Source organism: Aphis gossypii, chromosome 2 (assembly GCF_020184175.1).
Source record: "Aphis gossypii isolate Hap1 chromosome 2, ASM2018417v2, whole genome shotgun sequence".
NCBI lineage: Eukaryota > Metazoa > Arthropoda > Insecta > Hemiptera > Aphididae > Aphis > Aphis gossypii.
In genome coordinates this window covers 86,797,017-86,818,490 of record NC_065531.1, presented here as the reverse complement: position 1 = coordinate 86,818,490, position 21,474 = coordinate 86,797,017, and the positions used below count along the sequence as shown (strand labels likewise).

The 21,474-nt window shown below is 24.6% G+C and overlaps 1 protein-coding gene across 5 annotated transcripts in view; it reads right to left on the bottom strand.

The window, feature by feature from the left end:
• Positions 1-5,103: 5,103 nt before the first annotated feature.
• The window catches only part of LOC114119227 (acetylcholine receptor subunit alpha-like), a 156,407-nt gene continuing 140,036 nt past the window's right edge, over positions 5,104-21,474 (bottom strand). For 3 of the 5 annotated variants that reach the window (XM_027980742.2, XM_027980729.2, XM_027980749.2), the window contains exons 9-14: positions 20,788-20,934; positions 18,579-18,749; positions 16,100-16,319; positions 13,412-13,572; positions 11,963-12,011; positions 5,104-7,278 (exon numbers count right to left, since the gene is read on the bottom strand). In XM_027980742.2, coding sequence (XP_027836543.1) covers positions 11,969-12,011; positions 13,412-13,572; positions 16,100-16,319; positions 18,579-18,749; positions 20,788-20,934 — 742 coding nt within the window. In that variant the 3' untranslated portion in view covers positions 5,104-7,278; positions 11,963-11,968. Of the gene's footprint in view, positions 7,279-9,965; positions 10,037-11,962; positions 12,012-13,411; positions 13,573-16,099; positions 16,320-18,578; positions 18,750-20,787; positions 20,935-21,474 lie in introns of all 5 variants that reach the window. The other 2 variants (XR_003592016.2, XM_027980734.2) reach the window with 2 other exon arrangements.

Sequence of the window (21,474 nt, the reverse complement as noted above, 5' to 3'; positions counted from 1 at the left end):
ATTTTATTTTCATAACTGTTACCTAATTCTTATCGATATATAATGAGTTTTTACACTTAAAAGAATTATTCTGTATTATATTTTTATTGAAAAATATTTTTATATCGATCGTGCTGTCTTTTGTTCGATACTGTCCAGTGGCTATTGGCCGATATCATAGAATAATAATAATAGTAATAATAATAATAAACGCTCTACAATCTCTACATATTCCGTTCGGCACACGAGTATCGATAATATCACAACAATAGGCGGTTAGCGTAATTTAACGTTGCCGGTGGTGTTATCTTCAGCCGACGGATTAAATTTATGCTGTCCAACGAAACTCGTGACAATGGTAATAATAATAATAATATTAATTATTACGTTATACGATCCGAACGACCGCTGTGAAAACTCGACAGATCTTAACGTCATTTTCGCGTACTATATACCTATACGTCAACGCGCTGGTTTGGTCAACGGCCAAGTCTGTAGCGTACTCATACTTCTCCGATTATAATATAGAATCGATAAACTTCGTGTAACCTCATAAAATACCAACATCGAAATTGGGTACGCGATTAATACAGCGAATACCATAATTATTACGTAGGACATAATAATATGGACGCAATGGTTTGTCATCATTAGGGCAACAACTTTTTTTTGACTTTAAAAAAACAACGTTTTTAGGAAAACATTATACTTCTTATTATTTGTATCGCTACTGTTAAAAAAAAAAAAAAAAAAAAAAACAATATTTTACTCTCTTAAGTGATAGCATATATTATTTTAAATTTAATATTCTGAAATAGAATATTTTATCTATAAAGATCAAATGTCGGACAAGTAGTTTGTTAGTTTCTATTTAAAGTTAAGATTATCATAGTAGTTGACTAACATTTTGCAGAATGTTACGCCTATACCTGTAAAGTATATAATAGTATATACCTAAACTTTATAGTCATTATTTGACTTTACGTATCGCAGTATTAAAGTCTGAAACACTATGCTCTAAACGACGAAAATCCAGGTGTAGATATATTATTTAAAATATTACATTTCTATACATCGACATGTAGGGTACTTAACGCATTGAGTAGAATTTATTGATTTATTGATACATGACCACGGTGAACAAAAAAATAAAATAGCTATAACAGGTGAAATGATTATACGATCGTCCATTTTTATAGTGTTAATCTCTAAAATGTTAACGCACCAACCGAATAATTTTAAGTTCACAATTTTTCTAGGTTAAATTTTTCTTCTTTTCTATTTTTAATTTTGAATAAAAGATAACAATACAATATTTACAAGTATTAGAATAAGAGTTATGATTAATTTTTTTTTTATGTATTAACATTGTTTATTAATAGTGCTTACTTTAATTTTAAAGCATATTTACTTTTTTTTTTTTATAAATGAGATAGAAATTTAATTTTTGTACATAAATTCGTTTCACTTCATTCTAATTCCAAATAAATCAATTTATTTTTGCTTTTTTCAATTATTCCAGCTGTAGATTTTTTCTTTTTTGATTGATTATGCTAATGTAATAAAAAAAAGTAATTAATAAGAAATGTAAAAACCCAAAATGCGGATAGAATTATTGTTTTCGTTATCGACTTGTTTATTAAATGTATTAAACGTATAGATTATCGATCTACATAATAGCATGCAGTATCTATACGGCCAGTATACCTTTAACATCAATATCGATCATTTTAAAATTTAAGATTTAAAGTTGTAATCTGAATCCTCTTGTATGAAGTATGCACCGATCACTTCAGTGGATGTAGAGAGTTCGTTTTCTATGTATAAAAATATTCTGTCGGACAATAGTCAGTTTCACTATTGCAAAACGAGGAAAATACTAAAATACATAGGAATGTAGTTAATTAAAATTAATTTTTAGCCATTTTTTTCCTTTTTTTATAAATAAATATGCTTCGTTTTTGCTTTTTTAAAACAATTGTGTGCTTTTTTTAGTTACCTATTATGCTCTTAAATCCGAGCCCTATACTTATTAATCATATCACATTTTAGATCCTTAATAACCTTATCTAAGTATTCAATTTTAAAATATTCTATAAATAAAACAAAAATAACTATAAATTACACATCATTGTATATATTTTATCAAATATTCAAAATTATTTACTTTTAAGAATTTAAGTATAAAATGATTTTCCTTAAAACTAGATAGCAATTAGTTATTAACACATGCTAAAGATGTCAATTTCCGTTCAAAAAAATGTATAATAATTATTAAGGTAATAATTTCAAATATGAAAACTATAATACAACTGGACCGGAAACAAACTTGAGGAAGGAAGTAAAAAATGTAAAGTAGTTTGTTACTGGAGGATAGAAGAAGAGGGAGAAAATTAACGAAATTTCTAATTTAGGATTTCGTTTAGAATTTCTAAACGTTATATTATAGAATGAGTATAAAAAACCAATATAGGTACTCATTTCAGACATTTCGACGTTTAATGCGTTTTGGTCATTATTGCTCACGATAAATGATCACATTGCCTATTCAATAATTATATCATTAAGTAATTTTTGTTATGGTTTCCAAAATAAATTAACAATATTCATTTAAATTTTAACATTTTTGCGATACTGCGATGGTTGGTTATCATATTATTATAATAATCTAAGATTTGAATAATGAATAGTCTTTAACGCAATTGTCAAACACGAGTTGAGAAAGATTTGCATTAAATACAGTTTTTAAAGCTATTTTTTCAATACAATATGTTATTCGGGGGATTGTTGGTAGAATACATTTTTATATTTTTGCACATTACGTTTAACATTAATGTATACCATAATAAGCCATAATTATATATTTATGGTAATGTTCTCGAATAATATTTAAATTTTCTACTATAGCAATTCGTCATGGAAAGTTTTACGTACCTATACATAAATAATATATAGTTGAATTATTGTAATGTCATGAATGTTTGGTTTATATATATATATTATTAGTTTGATGACAAAATGTCATTACCCCGTCAAAATAAAGCTAGAAAAAGTTGTTTTATAAGAATTTTATGTTATAAAAATGATTAATGATAAGTAATAACCATTATCGATTTGAGATTAAATCTATGTTAAATGTTGTCATATTCATACAGAAGGCCATTATAATACTATCATGTAAGAACTAAATTAATATAGGCTAGAACAGAGCCTGTTTTAGTTGTGGTATTATAGTTTATTAAAATACTTTTAGGCTAATAAATTCCATACACTATAGATTATTTATAAAAGTACATTTTGAATATGTTTGTGGAAATGAGTGAAAAAGTTAGCATTTTATTAAAAATTCTATTAAATATATTATTAAGTATATATTTGTCTACAGTGTCAACAATGGCACGCCCTAGGAATTGTTATAAACTTCAGATAGAACGTATTAACTACTTAATCATAATCGGTTTTAAAAATTTAAATTTTTCATATCAAATTCCCGTTGACTACAGTTTTCCACGTATTTTATCTATTACTTAATATAATAGAAATATTGGATTTGTTGTTTTTGAAAATATAATATCATTATAAGTCTCAAGTTCAATTATAAATATACATATATATATATATTATTGATTTAATATAAATATTTTATTAGAAACATCTCGTGAGTTTTCTGTATTTTCGACTGTGAATGTCATTGATAATTTAAACAAATGATTATTGTATGAAAACATCACTATCTACATTTCAATTATATATTTTAGTTTACTTAGAAAGTATAATACATTTATATATTATACAACACTTAGTCACTAAAATATGTTATATCATAATCTTGACTACCGTAACTGACAATTATTGTAGATAATTGGGAACCTAATACATAGTTTCTGGTTTATTTTTGTTTGTTTTTTTTTTTGGCCTATTTAGTATAAATAAAAAAACGATTTTTTTTCATTTTAATTTATAACTATCTATAACTATAATTATGATTTTAATCATTAAAACTTAGAATAATATTAATTATCAATATTGGAATAGTAAGTGTTCTACGAAAAATAAACAATGATTATTTGTAATATATTTGATTCACAGTAATATTATTCATGTACACTACTCACTATAATGCAGATGCTGTACGTACATATTGTACTGCTCACGAGTATAATTTGAACGAGCATGTTACATATTGCCCTAGCCAGCAGATGTTATCCAATTGTAAAATAACGTATTGTGATTTAACTGTTAGGGAATATCAAAAATAAATTGTAATTCGTGTTTGTAACAACCTAGCTTAGAAGTTAAATTTAAATTAAAAATCATTAAAAAAAAAAAATAGAATTTTATATTTTTCGTTATTATTTATTAGCATTTATTACTGAAATGTACATTATAAAAATGTAGTTTATAATATCGATAATGATAACAAATGATATTGAGGTCACTTTTTGCATCACTAGTCATTCAATGTTTATCACTAATTACTCTCAAAAAGGTTTATTGCGATTCACACATTCTTTAAAAATATTTTATGATTTGTAGTAAGGTAGTCTTTCTAAAATTGATTATTTGATATAAAAATATAAAAATGTTATAACTTTGAACTTATTTTTGTGATCAAAATATTTTATAATCACATTTACAATTTTTATTTTTAGAAAACAGAAATACGATAAACATAATAAATAAGTGCAAGTTTATATGGATGCGGTTATAGTGTTATATGTTAGAGAAATATATAGGAGTATATTAAATCTAGTTTAGTATATTATTTTCTGTGAATTTAAAACAATGTCAATACTTACTGTAGTATTGTGTAATATTGAATATAGGACTATCTATAATAATACATACCTTTATCAAATACTTCATGAAAAATAAACAAAATACTAAGCCTAGTTCATTTTATATTTGACTTCAGAAGACATCACAATAAGTAGATCTAAGTATTATTATGTTTTTATTCGGTACAGCTTTGACCATTTTTAAGCTAGTACCTACCTGCATATTCAGTTAGTGTTTGTTGAATATAGATGACAGCATATTTTATTTTTTTTCTCCTCAAAATCACTTTCTTCGAACAATACTAAAATAGAAAATAATAACTAGGATCGAAATAAATGTACACAATTAAATAATATAACATATTATATTATTATTTTACATTCATGTATCTATAATATATAATGTATTTAGATTTTTTTTATATTCATTACGTTCCTTCTATATGCATTTATTATAACAAACAGTCATAAACAGATAATAGTCTAAAAACTTTATTATTATAATACATCACAGTCTATTGTAACCCACCCACCCCACCAAAAAAAAAAAAAAATTCACATAAAAAAAAATTTAACAGGTATCATATTTTTCAATTCAACTTTGCCTACACACGCATTACATTTATAACATAATTAACGTACATGTTCTTGAATATTTTTTTTATGTTTAAATCTATTTCATAATATTAAGCACACGAACAAGGACAACACGAGTAAAATCATGTAACTCCTCACTCCTATATATTTAAAATAATATATTTTACTATAGTTTTACTTAATATATTTAACGCCACGGCATATATTTTAAATCTAATCATAAACATTATTCAATCAATATAATCTACGGTTTTCGTTCGAACAGTTGATAATTTATGTCTTCTAATTAATATCCTTCAACGGGATATTATTATTTTTTTTAAAGTCTAGAAACAAAAAACGAAATCCAAGCCATTGAGCAATAATGTTCAAATTTTTAAATTTCTGTTTATTGTCTGCAGCTGCAGTTAACAAGACTATATGTAATGCTAAATTTGGTTCCCCCGTTAATTCGATCGCAGCTGATTAACATAAGACTCTAAATTCACAATATGTACAACAATGTCTGAATAATGGTGGCGTTTCATTATTTCTGAATTTTTATTCACATTAAGCCTTTAGTTAAACGTATAAATAATTATCGTAAGTATATAAAAATTCAACCGATAAAATTATTGAGTGCGATAAAGATATATCTTTAATAACAATATTTTAGATTGACTAGGTAAATTTCGGTTCATTGAGCGATAAAAGTTGAACAACAGTAACCAATGAAGGATTCTGATATTCAATATACGAAAGATTTAATCAATTTTTTTTCTAGACTAATCTTTTTGGATTATATTAAAATTAATGGTTTGAGATATAGTTATTGAGACATTTTTTTTTTTACCGTTTAATAATTAAAAAAAGTAAAAAAAAATAACTTTTATCAGCTTAATGGGATAACAGTGATATTTTACATTTTCATAAATTGTATTCATTAGATCATTAATGAATGTCATAAGAATTATTTTCATAACAATAACAGAAAATACGTTTAACCCAGTTATAGTTGGATATAAATTATCCGTATAACAAAATGTTAACGATTTTTGTTGATATTTTTTAATATATAAGTTATATCGATTATTTTCAGTTACACAATTTTTGGCAGTTTTTCCATACACATAATATTGTTCAAATGAAACATCACGTAGGCATAAAAACGCTCATAATTTCAAATCCGACCGTATACAAAAAAAGTAAAACGATAAGTTATACGACTAGAATGTAAATACGATAGTCTACGGAATATTATATTAATATTATGTTTAAGGCACTCTACGCATGACCCTATCTAAATATATATTTTTTTTCTGCATTTGAACGCAAACGACAACGCAGTACAACTATAAATAATAAAAATACACAAACATGTAAAAAATATTATCGTTAGTAAATGGCATTTTTTGTTATCATTAATAATAATAATAATAATATAGTAGATAGTTTTTTTTAAATCCACTGTTAAAAAAAAATTGAACCTGTATAATAATAATATATTATAACGTTATGGTCAGTGGTCACTATATTAATATTATAATCGTAAATTTTAACAGGACAATTAATTAATAATAATAATAATAATTATATAAAATACATTTTGTTTTTATAATAATAATATTATTATTGGGCACACGCGTACAGTGTCTGTGCATTATCATTATTATTATTGCGTAATAAATTACTCTGTTACTGGGCATCATTGAAATCATCGTTATCAGTATTATAACAAAATTTAATAATATACAACAAAATTTAAACGTACAAAAACATAATTATATTATTATTTTTTGGCTAACTTATTAATATTATCATCATCATGAACAACCGCTGCAATTGGAACTGCAACTAAAAAGTGACGTCATCGACGTTGGAATTTGTTTTTGTTTTTCGTTGGTTTTAGGTGCCTTCACGTTGCGTCAAACTATACGATGTATATCTGAAACAATAACCATAAGCAACAATGTACCACGCTCAAACAATGCGTATAGAATTATTGCTAAAAGTCATTATGATTATCTACATAGTGTACATGGTATTAAGTGTATATTTAAAATACGTGCGAAACATGAACGCATTAAAATCGACAAGAATATTGTACCTTTCCTTTTTCGAATACACAATAACGAACTATACGGTATATTATATTCTACAGTCGTACCGTTTTGTTGTTATGTTAAACAAAAACAATAATAACAAGACGAAACAATAATTGAATAGCGGTCCAATATGTAAAATAATCTATTCATACATTTTAGTGGTAAAAAGTCTAAAATATAAACACAGATTTTATAAATATTCTTACAAAACAAATACCATAATTATAAATAGAAATTATGAGACAATTCATCAAATATTTTACAGTAATAGGCTTATAACAACTAATTTAATAATTCGTATTTCTGTGTTGTTTTGTTTGTTGTCATTTATATGGCAAATGTATATATATATTTGTGATTTAATATGAAAACAACCATTAGCCATTCTATAGGTACTTGGTGATTTTCATTGGAACAATCATAGTGGTCAGTGGATATATTATTATGTTTAGTTAGTAGACAATATTATATAATATTTTGAACTATCTCATCACAATAGACTCAATTGACCAAGGTAAATAAATGGCTTACCCACTGTTATTGGTACCTATGTTTAAATAAACACCTAACCAAAATTTGATACTATAAACTATAAAAGTTCTTGTCCACGTTGCATAATATTATAAATCGTTGATAAGCTGGAAAATTATTTTTTAAAAGTTTATACCTCTCATAGTCTCATCCTATCTTACCATAGATCTCTGTGGTTAATTAAAACCAGAAATGTATTCACAGATTTACACTACTACTAAATTAAAATTTGGTCTCTGTCACTGGTTCTTATTCGGGTTTAAAAATCACACAAACTTATTCTCTTGGAGTTCTCATATTATTAAAATCAGTAACGGTTGCTCTAAACTTCGTTGCCTATACATTTAAAAACTTATACTTAAAGTGCACATGTATAATTTATTTTAATAATATTTTTAATTAATATATTGATTTCTGTTTAGTATTATTTCATATTATCTATCTGATTCATATTTACCAATGATTCAATCGTACACTACGAAAGTTAAAACGATAGAATGAAAAACTACTCAGCATCTTATGCTTTAATCTTTTAACTATAATTCCCTCTAATATTTCCATAACCTACGGTTATAGGTAATACAAATATAGTTGTAGTGTAATCCATGCATCATTTTTTACCGATTCACTTGGTATTCAAGTTGGTGTCTCTCAACCTCGTTTACCATCTTCCACCGTGATGTTGATCATTGAATTCTGTCACTTGTTACTTAATTTTTGTTCATCTCACTCTATTTAAAAATATTATTTTTCTTCTTTTTGCAATACTTTTTCTACATATATGCCCTTTTTATCCATCAATAATTTTATCTTAATTAAATCTACTCTAAATTGAACTTTTCTTACGTCATGTTATAAAATGTTATTACTATAGGTGTTATAATCATAAACTCATAACATATGATTTTCATTTATTATATAATATTTTCACTTAATGTGTTATGGCTGAAATTTAATAGTTATTGTCAATAATTAATTTTTTAAATAAATTTATGTTACCTTTATATTAGTATAGTTTACATAGTAAATACATATAATATTATAATGGTGTATATTATAATTTATAATATATATATGTTAGGTTAACTACTTTTTTTGTAGATTACATATTGGACTGCTCTCAATAATTTTATTTTTCAAATTTTAAGGTTAGTAACTACATTGAAAGTGTAATACCTCAAAAGCCGATACGGAAATAGTACAAATAATTATCAAAGTTGTGTTGCTATTTAAAATGAATTTTAAAACTTTTGAAATTATCTCAAAAAACAACAAAAGTATTTTTATACAACTTAACGTCTTTCTGTGGAGGTGAAATATGTTTTTCTAACCCGCTATGAGATTTAAAACATAATTTTTTAACTTTTATAAATAATAGTTATAATAGCTGTATAAATTTACCATTTTCATCTCAACTTTAATTTATTTCATTTAAATTAATATTATAATATTTAAATTTATTTATTTTAAATTATGTTTTCTGTAAATAATATCTTTAATATTAATTTATACATCATAAAAATTTGGAAATCTAGTTTCCGGAAAATACTTATAAAAAACTATGTAAGAGTGCAAACTTTATATTTTTCATAGATAACTGAATAGTGTGAAACATGACATTATGATGATAAAAGAGAGCAAGTACAATATGATATTATACTAACATTTAAAATAGCTGAATAACTACACAATTTATGGAATAAGAATCATTGTCTTTAATGACGTATAATAGTAAACGTGTATTCCAAAATAATTTTTTGAAAATTTTTAATAGATTGGTCTATGTGTGGTGAAATAATCTCGAAACTCGAAATTGAAACAGGACATTAACACGACTATGTTAATCAACAATCATTATTAGTTTAGATTAAATATTTTACACATTTGTAACGTATTTTATTACATTATAATGATTTGATTGTCATTATACTTATATAACACAATATTATTAATGAACTGCTTTTGAAATTCAATCTTATATTGTTAGACCACGTACCTTTCCGAGTCAAAGGCGGCCTCCAATCGGATTTTTCTTTTCATTCATAAAAAACTCGTTTTCTTTATGTGCTAATAAAAAAATACAAAAAAAAAATATTGTACAGAAAATGTCATAATTTCTGAGGACAATGGAGAAATGTAGAGTTTATACAAGTAAAATTAATTAAATAAATATTTACACGAATAAATCGAAAAATGTTACCTACTCGAAAAATATTATTAATATTGAACAAGCAATACAATGATATAGTTAAACGCATTATAAAGAAACATTAATATTTCTATCCAAACGTGATTAAATCTAAGTCTATATAATGTTTGGTTATATTGAATTAATCTTATTATACTGATTTCTTGATAAAGTAAACTCAATAGATTTCCATATTTAATATTGTCTTTCTACCACTATATTTTGTATTTTTGTGGTAAGCTACACGCTTACCTACTATTTATTTTTATACTTTGTTATTTTATAACTTTTCGTCCGCCTGTATCTATATATAAATATATAATAACAGTAAAAATATGTAAATATAGTGAAAAAACGACGTAGTCATCGGATTAGTCAGACTACTTCAATTTCGTTTAGGCCATTTGTATAAGAACACAATATCGTATACCTACGTAACACGGTTGGTCGTTCGGGCGTAATGCATATGACGAACAAACTAGATGGACATCTTATTATACGTCGATTGATCGGTACAATATTTTTGACCGGTCTGACCACGTAATATGTGTACTTCATAATGCAACTTAAATATTTTGAAGTAAAATCATTTGAGTATATTTTGTGCTGGCAAACAAAATAAATTTAAAATAATGTGCGGTAGTGTAATATGGTTGTAGGATCGTAAAATCTCCTATATGCGTCCATATAATGTGTATGTGATTTTGTGATTTAAAGTGCTAACACATAATAAAGTTTTTTCGTCATAATTCTACATAGTGGATAAATATTATATACAGGGTAGATCCTTAAACATGCTCATGCCTTTTTATCATTGTTTAATATGCATTTATATAAATTATTTAAATATTCCTAAAATTGAAGTAGTATTTTTATACTTAAAAACTGCATTTTCAAATATTATCTTTTTTTTTTTTTTTAATTTTTTTGTAGCTATCTAATTTTTTTTCTTACGTAAATTACCCATTTTTAGTTAACATTTTTAAGCAGATGATTTTTTTTCTTTAATATTTTGATGTATCTAAATAAAATATTGAACGGAGCATTCTGAGTTATTAAACTTTATTTTATGAATAATATTTCTTAATAATGATTAACATAAACATAAAATATACATAATATTTTGTATTGTACTTGCTTATAATTAAAATGAAACAATTTTAATAAAATATTAAATCTTAATAAATTAATATTAATATTACTTTGGTTTTTAAATCATCATAAACCATAAATAATTCACAAATCGTTTTAATTGTCAAGCTTAATAAATCAAAAACTACTCTTTTATTTTTTTAATTTTGATACTTTAAAACTTTTAAGTAACAAATCATCCTCTTATTAATAGAAAATACACAATATATTGTGTTTCTTGTTTAAAAAAGACGTTTGTACTATCACAAGACCCTCCTTAAATGATATAAAACATCTCAATATTTGAAAATATAGTCTTTGAGTATATTATAGGTACTTAAAAATTTCAAACATCAGAATTTGAATCAATACAATATTAAATGAAAAAATGGCTTGGCAATTTACAAAACTAGATGTATATAATATTTGTATTTTGTGCGATAAAATATGTGTCGTGGAAATTCATGCCAGCGGCAATTATATGTATTGTTATAATACGGAAAAAATGTGAAACTTCGATTAATATGAAATGTACAATATAAGGCCGTAAGGCCTGTAAATACATGAGCGTTGTATATTTAGTTATGTGTGTGAGAGATTAATAAAGAAAAAAAATATTGCAATCAAAAAAAAAAAAAAATGCTATCGATTTATAATAATTACAATTATAGTACTTTATTTCAATAACGGCCTATCTTCAGTTTCTTCCTTATGCTAGGTGACCTGTAATTATTAATTTTTTTAAACACTCATGTCAATTGATTGTTGTTGGGGTAAAAGAAAATAAGTAAATTTTGTCAAGTTTTTATATTGAAGAAAAAAAAATATATGAAATGTAGTAATCAAAGTATTTGGTTTCGTATTTTGTCTCATCTTAAAGTATACGTAAAAAACAAAAAAATACAGAAACCAGATTTTTTTTTCGTTTCCCCAAAAATAATGATTTTGGCTTATTTTCTTTTGTTCACCAATGTCCGTATAATTCATAGGTTTATAATTATTATAATTTTGTATAAAGTAAGGTGATGAATTAATATAGAATATACTGAAAATATACTGTAAGATACATATATATTTTTTTAACATTTTATCCATATCAAAAATAATGAAAATAATTATTTTATTTATTTTATATATCAAAAAATTTCTTTCGATTTTAATCAAAATTTATCAATATAATATATAAAATAACTCATTTTCTTTTAACTAAGTGATTAAATTGATTTTCTAATCACGAGAAATTTTATTAAAAAGTGTATTTTTTAATTAAACATATATATTATTCCATGAATAAAAATAATTTGTTATGAAAATTGTGAAAAATGTCATAATATTATAACGTACTATAGAATTGTATTTAATATCGAATACTTTATATTATAGTGCTAATAAAAAACATTTCATAATATTTATTCACCGTGAAATTTGAATAAAAAAGACCTTTAAAAACTATAAGATATGTACTTTGTAATATAAGTATTAAACATGAACAAAAATACAACCCGTCCGATTTTCTTGTTTCTCAGTTATATTATTTTGGAGTTCGTAAGCTATAAAATTATGCACTCATATGATACCATATTTTATGTATTTTTATGAAGATACAGTATCGTCTTAAGCGATTGTACATGTTTATAATGTTATATTGTTTTACAGAAGTAAATATATACACATGAATAATACCGAAATAATATAATCATAATATTGTGATGCACATATTTTCATTTATGCTACTCGTATAAAGTCCAATGATTACGATCAACGTCCAGTGGCCCAATTGTGTGTAGTAAGTGTAGCACAGAGGTGTATTTCTCTGATCTTTAAAGCGGAGTTGTGATTTTTCATATAATATGTATTTAGAATAGTATTTGTATTGCACAATTATTGTTAAATTAGAATACAAATTGAATATTATAAATATCTAAAAAACTAAAATTTAAAAAAATAAGAAGTTTAACTAATGGCATTATGTTGTAAGAGAAACTCAGAAAGTTATTTTAAAACGTTTTAATCACCCATGTTCCCCCAGCGCTTTTACAATCTTTCGATATCTATGAGTTGTATTAAAACATATTTAATATGACGATATATTATAATATTCTTGTTAAGACTTTCATACTTACGTTTGGTATTCGCTGAACTTTTTGTCGATCGGTATCCGGTCATCGTACAACGTGGGAGCTTGTAGGATAATACCTGCCGTGCCCGCGAAGACGGCCAGTGTAAATATCCACAAGAATAGTCTGTCCAAGACCATCGCGACATACTTCCAATCTTCTTTCACCTGCACAAAGCACGTGGAGGATAATCGTATGGAAATAATATTGTTGTTTATATATGAGCGCGCACCGGACAGGCGTTGAAATTGATTGATTGATTGTACTCATACGGCGCAAAGTTTTCGTTCGAGGTCGGGCAAGTAAGCCGGAATAGAATTGCACCGTATGATAATACAGTAAGTTTGATAGGTAGTATAATAATATATTATAATGCTTTGCGGTTTACCGTCGAACGTTCAAAAACACGCGAGTACTTTACAGTGGTCAGGAGAGGGTGTATGGAGCGTGATATTCGTTTTCGGCCTTATTTCCAAAAATATAAATTTATATATAAGTATTTTTAGTACAGCTATGATGCAATAGTACATTAAAATATTACAAGATCGTGTTTGATGTTTTTATAGTTGAAAATCCTAATAATTAGTATAAAGAAATACTAAAAATTAACTTATTCAAATCTCACATCAAACATAATTTTATTAATTCACTGTAAATCGTTTAAATCAACGTGTTCTCAATGTAAAAATAAATAAAATAAGAACAAAATATAATTTAACATTATTGTGATATTTATATTTGGTTTAACTTCTATCGATACGTATTCGTTTCAGTCTTTAGAATCCAATGATTATACATTTTAACACAAAGCCATAAAGTAGATGACAACTCTGCTAATCTAACTTAACCTAAGGTGTTGAATGTACTTTGTCTTTGAGTAAGCATTTTAGTGAATAGGTTAAATTTGAAAAAATGAAAAATGAAAAATGATAAGTTAATATAGTTATATGATAAAAAACGATTCTGAGTGAAGAATGTCTAACTGTTATAAATAAGCAATTATTTTAATAATAGTGATATTGTAATTTTAACAATATATTTTTTTTTATTTGTTTCCTCAGATTATTTTTAAAAGTGCTTAGAATTTTTAATTAAGACCTTTTAAAAGTATCAATAAGATCCAATTAATAATAGATACCTCCAACAAAATTGATAATCGGAGTATTTATTTCTTCAGTCACAAGAATAAGAAACACATATCATTGTAAAATAAATACCAACTTTACTACGCTAAGAATTTAATATATAAACTAACTTAATTTAAATATTTTAACGTTTATTATTTAAATTGGTGGGTATAATGTCTGTAATTTTAATTCAATAAACATTTTGAAATTAAGTTATTTTGTTTAACTTATTTAACTTGTTTAAATATATTTATTGGTAAGCATTAGATTATATTAGCTAGAAGTTTTCTTGGCCATTTAAAAAGAAGAGTAATTAATAAACGTGAACATTTTTTTTTCACAGGGAAAAGGATTCAGTGTAATTGATAAAATAAAATATTGTCAATATCTAATCTCTTTTTTCGTGGACAAATTTTTATGCTACAATATAGGTCTGATAAACTGATTATAGATGAAATGACAAAAGAAAATTATGGGCATAAAACATGTAGGACGTAGTTACTGTTAAAATATAATATGAATATTACAAATATATATATATATATATATATGTTACGGTAAAAGTACGAATACCAGTAAGACCTAGCATATACAAAATAGTTTAGTTAAACTCCGAATGATACTTGTAGTTTAGACTATTACAAACGAATTTTGGTAAATCTTAGAATAAACAACCAGCATTGGTAAAATTCCGAAATCTTTACCAATTTATTATGTGATATTTTTCTGTTGCTTAATACTCGCGTATAAAAATAATAATAATTATTCTTTAAGTATAGTATCTACTATATACTATTTCACCAAATTATTTTGTATACCCTAGGTTTTACACACACACACACACACACACACACATATATTTATACATATATTAAAAAATTGATTATAATTAAAAATATATAATTATTATAAAACTTGATCTCAGAGTTTGAGAATAGTATACGTGTTATTACTGAGCATATAACTATAATGAGGGACTAATTTGGATAAAAAGTAAACACAATGTCTATTATTTCTTTAGTGAACAAATATTGAGCACTCGTCTTGATTTGCTCGCATTGGTAATATATTTAACTAGTTTTATGATACACTTAAAAAACAAATTTGTAATATAATGACGATATAATTATATATATATATTGTGCGATAAGTGCCATTATTTTCCAAATTACAATAAAAAATCATTATATTTTTATTGATTTTATTAAGACTGAACATAATTATACATCTTCGACTTTTTTTGGGCCTTTTTTTCCATCTGCGTAGACAAGATCCTAAAGAAGTAATTTATTGAAAACCTACCTCTTCAAAATACCGTCTAGACAAGATTCTTCACATAAGAAAATGCTACTAAGGGTTTTTGAGCTCTCTCTCTCTCTCAAAAAAAAAAAGAAAAATAATAGTATTAAATAAATAAAACATCTTTGCTGCGTTGGGAATCGATTAAAACAAGTTCAATCGTTGTTATGCAGATGACGGAAAGTTAATATAATATTTGACAATACCGCTTAAGAGTATAATATTATCGAAGAGGTAAATCAAAGTTGGTTTTTATAAATATACATACTTTTGTCGCGTCATCCGTTATTTTCGTGTGTTCCGCGATGAATCGGATGCAAAAACACGACTTGTGCATGGCTGGAGGACAGGATGAATGCAGAAATCCAGGACTCCTGAGCAGGATAGAGCTCTTGCTGCAGTCTGTTGTCATTTCGGTGACTGATATCTCGTCGGATATCAGACTTTGTGATATCCCATGTACCTGGCAGTTACCCCCTTCTCCGTCACTAAAGTTAATTCATAAAATATTGTAAGACATTTGTTTTAGTAAATGTATAAAATATAATAAAGAAAAAATTATTACACAGTAAGTACTATGATAAAATCTTAAAATAAGACCGAAAAAACCAGAAAAAAAATAGTATTATATTATTAGATACTTTAGATATATAGGTGATTAAGGATATATTGTTTTCGATATACCTACGGGCTACGAGTACAAAGAGAATAGTCGACAGTAGATTAAGAGTCAACAAACATTTTGTATAGAGAATAAACACAATAAAAGTTTCTCAGGTTTTTATTTTTTGAAAGCAATAAAGTTGCATGCTGTATCGTAACAGTCATAAAAATTATTTAAACACTCTGATATTTGCATCATTTCGTTTATATTATTTTATAATAGGTATGTATTTATTTATTTGAGTATTATAAATTTAATATATTTTGCTTTTAAATAATCCAAAGCTAACTTAGGTATACTCGTATATTAATATAGTTACATCGAATGCATACTTTAGTATTATCATCATAATTGTTATAATTAAATTATCTCGTATTGAAGAACTCGAAGCACTTAAGGTATGAATATTGTATGGGGATAATTAAAGATGGAATACATTAAAAATTGTACTCTGTTATATAAGTAGAAAGAAAACCATGTGCGGTTTATTATTTTGGTTAGTGATGAAATTTCTATTCCAAAAACTTATAGTTATGGCCTATAGGAACAATGCAAAGAACATTCAAACATTAATAAAATACCTCAGACAAACACAACAAGATACAAAATTACAAAAATAACTCGAATACACGAACGGCGATCTCCTCGGGGATATTTATTCGCTTATATAAGTGATACAATAATATTATATTTCCCTTGGCCATGCTTCAGAACTATATGTGGTATTTTTGATACTAAATTTGATGTGAAAATATTTTTGGTAATATTAATAATTAATAAAGGTTGAAATGTTATTGAACATTAAACATATATGTTTCATCCTAGTCGCGAAATTGCTAAATTCATGAAACAACAACTCTTAACCTATATCATAAAACAGACAATCGCTCTGCACAATTTATAAACTGAGTAGAAAATTGATGATTCTTATAACTGGATTATGTTAAATGTTAATCAATTTATGAACGTTTAAAATTCTAGAACACGTCTTGTGGTCTAAGGCTTAATAAATAGCACCTACGTTTAAATTGTATATACTAATTAGTTTTTTGTTTGAAATGATTTAATATAATATTTTATGCATACGAAAATATAATCAATTTAAACATGTGATACATTTTTACGATGATATGATTATGACTTCATGAATATGATAATTATTTATTTAAACGTTGGTATGCCATTACAAGAAATAGTACAATATATTTTAGATATATTTTATTTTTAATTAATAATAATACATGGATGACCGATATATTCAATTTAATTTTTGTTTAATTATATGGATTAAGAGGATGCCATTGTGATTATTATTAAGAGGTCTAATATTAGCAGTTTTAACAAATTTTTGAAATAAAAAAAATGTAAATTTATATAAATAAAATTTCAAAATAATTTACGAGTGGTTGGATGTCTGTATTATTTTTAGTTAGTAATCATGAAATTATATAGAAAAGTAGGTAAAAATATATTAATTTGTGTCAATCAAATCATCATTCCATAAGAATTTTAAATAAAATAAAATTATTAAAATATTATCTAGAACTTGACATATTAGTTTTTAGTTTTAACTTCTTGAACAGTTAACATTTTAAGATAATAGTATCGTATTTTTTAAATAAAATATTATCAATATGATTAATAAAAATCTGATGTTTTAAAAAATAATATTTAAAGCCTTATATAAAGCTTTTGTCTTCAATTTTGAATAATAAACGATTATTTGAAATAACGCGTTTATTTATGTACAATAATACGTGCATTGAAATCCTTTTAGTAATAGAACCTGTTTTTTTTTTTTTTTTTAATTTTTTTGTCTTAAATATTTCAAGTGTTTTTCATCACGTCTGTTCATATAAAGTGTGATACAAATAATTACTTTGTGAAAAAATAGGTCATTCGTAAATAGTGGACACCATATATATTATGAAATAATTAAATGTACATATTTAACGAAATGTTCAAAATATATAGTGGCCGTTCCACGAATCGAATCAGTCGTACGTACATAGGGGTGTGATATGGTTGTTCAATATATTATATATATATATATATATATTATTGTATATACATCACTCCTGACCTGGATAAGTCTTCTTTGGACGTTTCTCTGGTGCCTTTCGACATGCTACTGTCATCTGTTTGTCGGCGACCTTTATCTTTACTGGCTTCTGTGCTGTCGTAACCACAGCCAGCCTGGAAGAAACACGGATGTATGTCTCTGCCCTTTAGCATTATCGAACCGGCGTTGAATCTATTTACAACATATTTCGTAAACATGAGCTCAGAATCATTACAATCTCGTAAGTATATAAAATATCTTGAGTAAAACGTATTTAAAAATCAATTTAATTTTACCTACGTTTTATAATGTAATATTTATTAAAAACTAATATTATTTTTTTTATGTTTAGGTAGATACAATCAGTTAATCATTTTAAGAAAATTGTATTCAAAACTCAAAAAATTGCGCTTATAAAATTAACGTAATAATATTATCATATTAACATTATTGTTAACTATGATTGATGATTATTACAGTATAGGTGATTTTGACAATATAGGTATTATTGTTCTTTTAAAATATTTTTTAAACCTATCAATCGTGTTATTAGATTTCAAACACACTAACCACGTTTCATAAATAAAATAATATAATATTTTTCAGAAGAGTGTATGTGGTTTTCATGATTGATCATTTAATAATGGTATACTACTGAAAAATGATAATATATTTCCTATATATTACTAAATAATATCCAGCAAGTATAATATTATACTTATCATAGGACGGATAGCAGCTATAATCTAATTTGTTGTAAGTTGTTTAATTATTTATAAATCAATAAATTACAAAAATTTTTTTGGTTTTAATAAATTATATTATAATTATAATAAATTTAAATATTTTATAGTTGTATACATTATAAACAAACAATTTGATTAGCAATCGTAGCTATGTACAAAATATGTTATGTAATAATGTCTGTATAAAATGTAGTTTTCTAAATATTGTATAGACTTATTATAATACAATTAAAACAAATTTTTAACTATAATGTATTTTAATTGGAATATTGGAAACAAAAATAATAAATAATTACACAATAATAGCATACCTACAACATGATGCATATTATTATAGAAAATAATGGAATACAACTTATACGGTTGAAAGAAAACAATTTATCAACATTTTGAATATTTATTATTTCTGTATGATGTTGTTTTTTTTTTTAATTTATCATTACCGATTTACTCATGTTTTAAAAAATAACCATACAAGTATATTTAATACATATAAAATTTAATTAATTATAAGCTCTGGTGTTTAAATAATTATTAAATTTTTAAAGACATTTATCATAAAATCAAAATACAATACGAGTAAACTGTTACTATATTACTTTAACATTTTTAAAATGCATGTTATTATTTAGTATTAATATGCATTTTGTTTTATATTTTAATGAAATAATAGCTCATTTGTGATTTTTAAAACGTGAACGAGTAAGATAGATGAATAAAAATAAATAATGAAACAAATTGTGTTTTAATTCTTCGTCTCATCAATAATTACTATACCTACTACAATAGATCTTGATAGCTTTTATCTTTCTAAAGTTAAGAAATAGGATATGTTAAATATTTTGATAAAATAAATATATATATTAATACATAAATAATTTTCATTAGATTCAATTAATAAACTCTAACGAAACATAAAAACAACACACGATTATTAACATAATAAACTTTGTTTGCTGGATTGTTAAATTTTTGAAGTACCGGGATATTATATTATTATTATCCAACCCATGCACTGTGTTGATTAAATTTATTAAAAATTTTACAGTATTATAAATACAACATTTGCTATTATGAAAATAATGCATTATCAACAATTTTATTATTGAAATATAATTAAGTGACATACTCGTATTTATGAATAATAATAAGTGTTTTTTTTTTTTTTTTTTTATTGTAACATTATTAAACAGCTATTCAGTTAATTAATATTATAAAAAATGAATTAGTTCAAAATAGGTATTACTATTTTGTTTTGCAGGTTATTTCTTATAAAATGAGCAGTAATACTAAAGTGTTTCTCGAGAAGGTACCAGTTAAAAAAAAAAATTATTCCCAACTTATTTTACTTATGTTATTATTGTGTATCAACTTCAATAGAAGTTTAAACGTAAAAATAAATAAATTGTTTTTAATAAATCTTTTTTTTTTATATAACATATTGATACACTTAATTTATGCGTATTCATATAATTCATATTTACTTATTTGGTTCAAATTGGTATTGAGGTCTTCGCATCACTAAAAGTCTTGGCAGTATATGGATAAACACTCTTTTCACCCAAGGTGCCATTTTGTGCGTCTGAGGTGATCGAAAATGAACGTTCAATACGACTACAGTAACACAAATGCTGAAAAAAGTCTTTAATATTTATTTACACTTAAACAATATTATTTTTCAACAGGACAAAAATTCAAAAGAAAATATCTCTTCTTGAAAATATTTTGTTTTTAAACTGATAAAAAAGTCATACAAAAGCTCTTCAAAATCAAATCAAAGTGTAACAAAAGTTAGATTTATAATACATATTATTTAATATCGAAACTTTTGTTAAAAATACATTTTATATTTAATTTTAATGAGATTTGATTGTTGATGTTTAAAAGTTAAATAAATAAATATCATTGATTTTTAAAAACTGAATGACATTTGATTATTTTTACAACACTTAAGATTTAAAATGTATTTTTTTTTTGTGTGAAATAATTAGATATTTATAGAAGAATATATTGACTTTTGAAATGGAATATTTATAAGGATACGAAGTATTGTTTATTGATTATCAAAAACTAAAACGTTGATATTTAAATTTATAAAATATTCTAATTATTTTCAATGTATTTATTATTTACTTGCAATTAATAAATATCAAAACAATTAATGCTAGTAA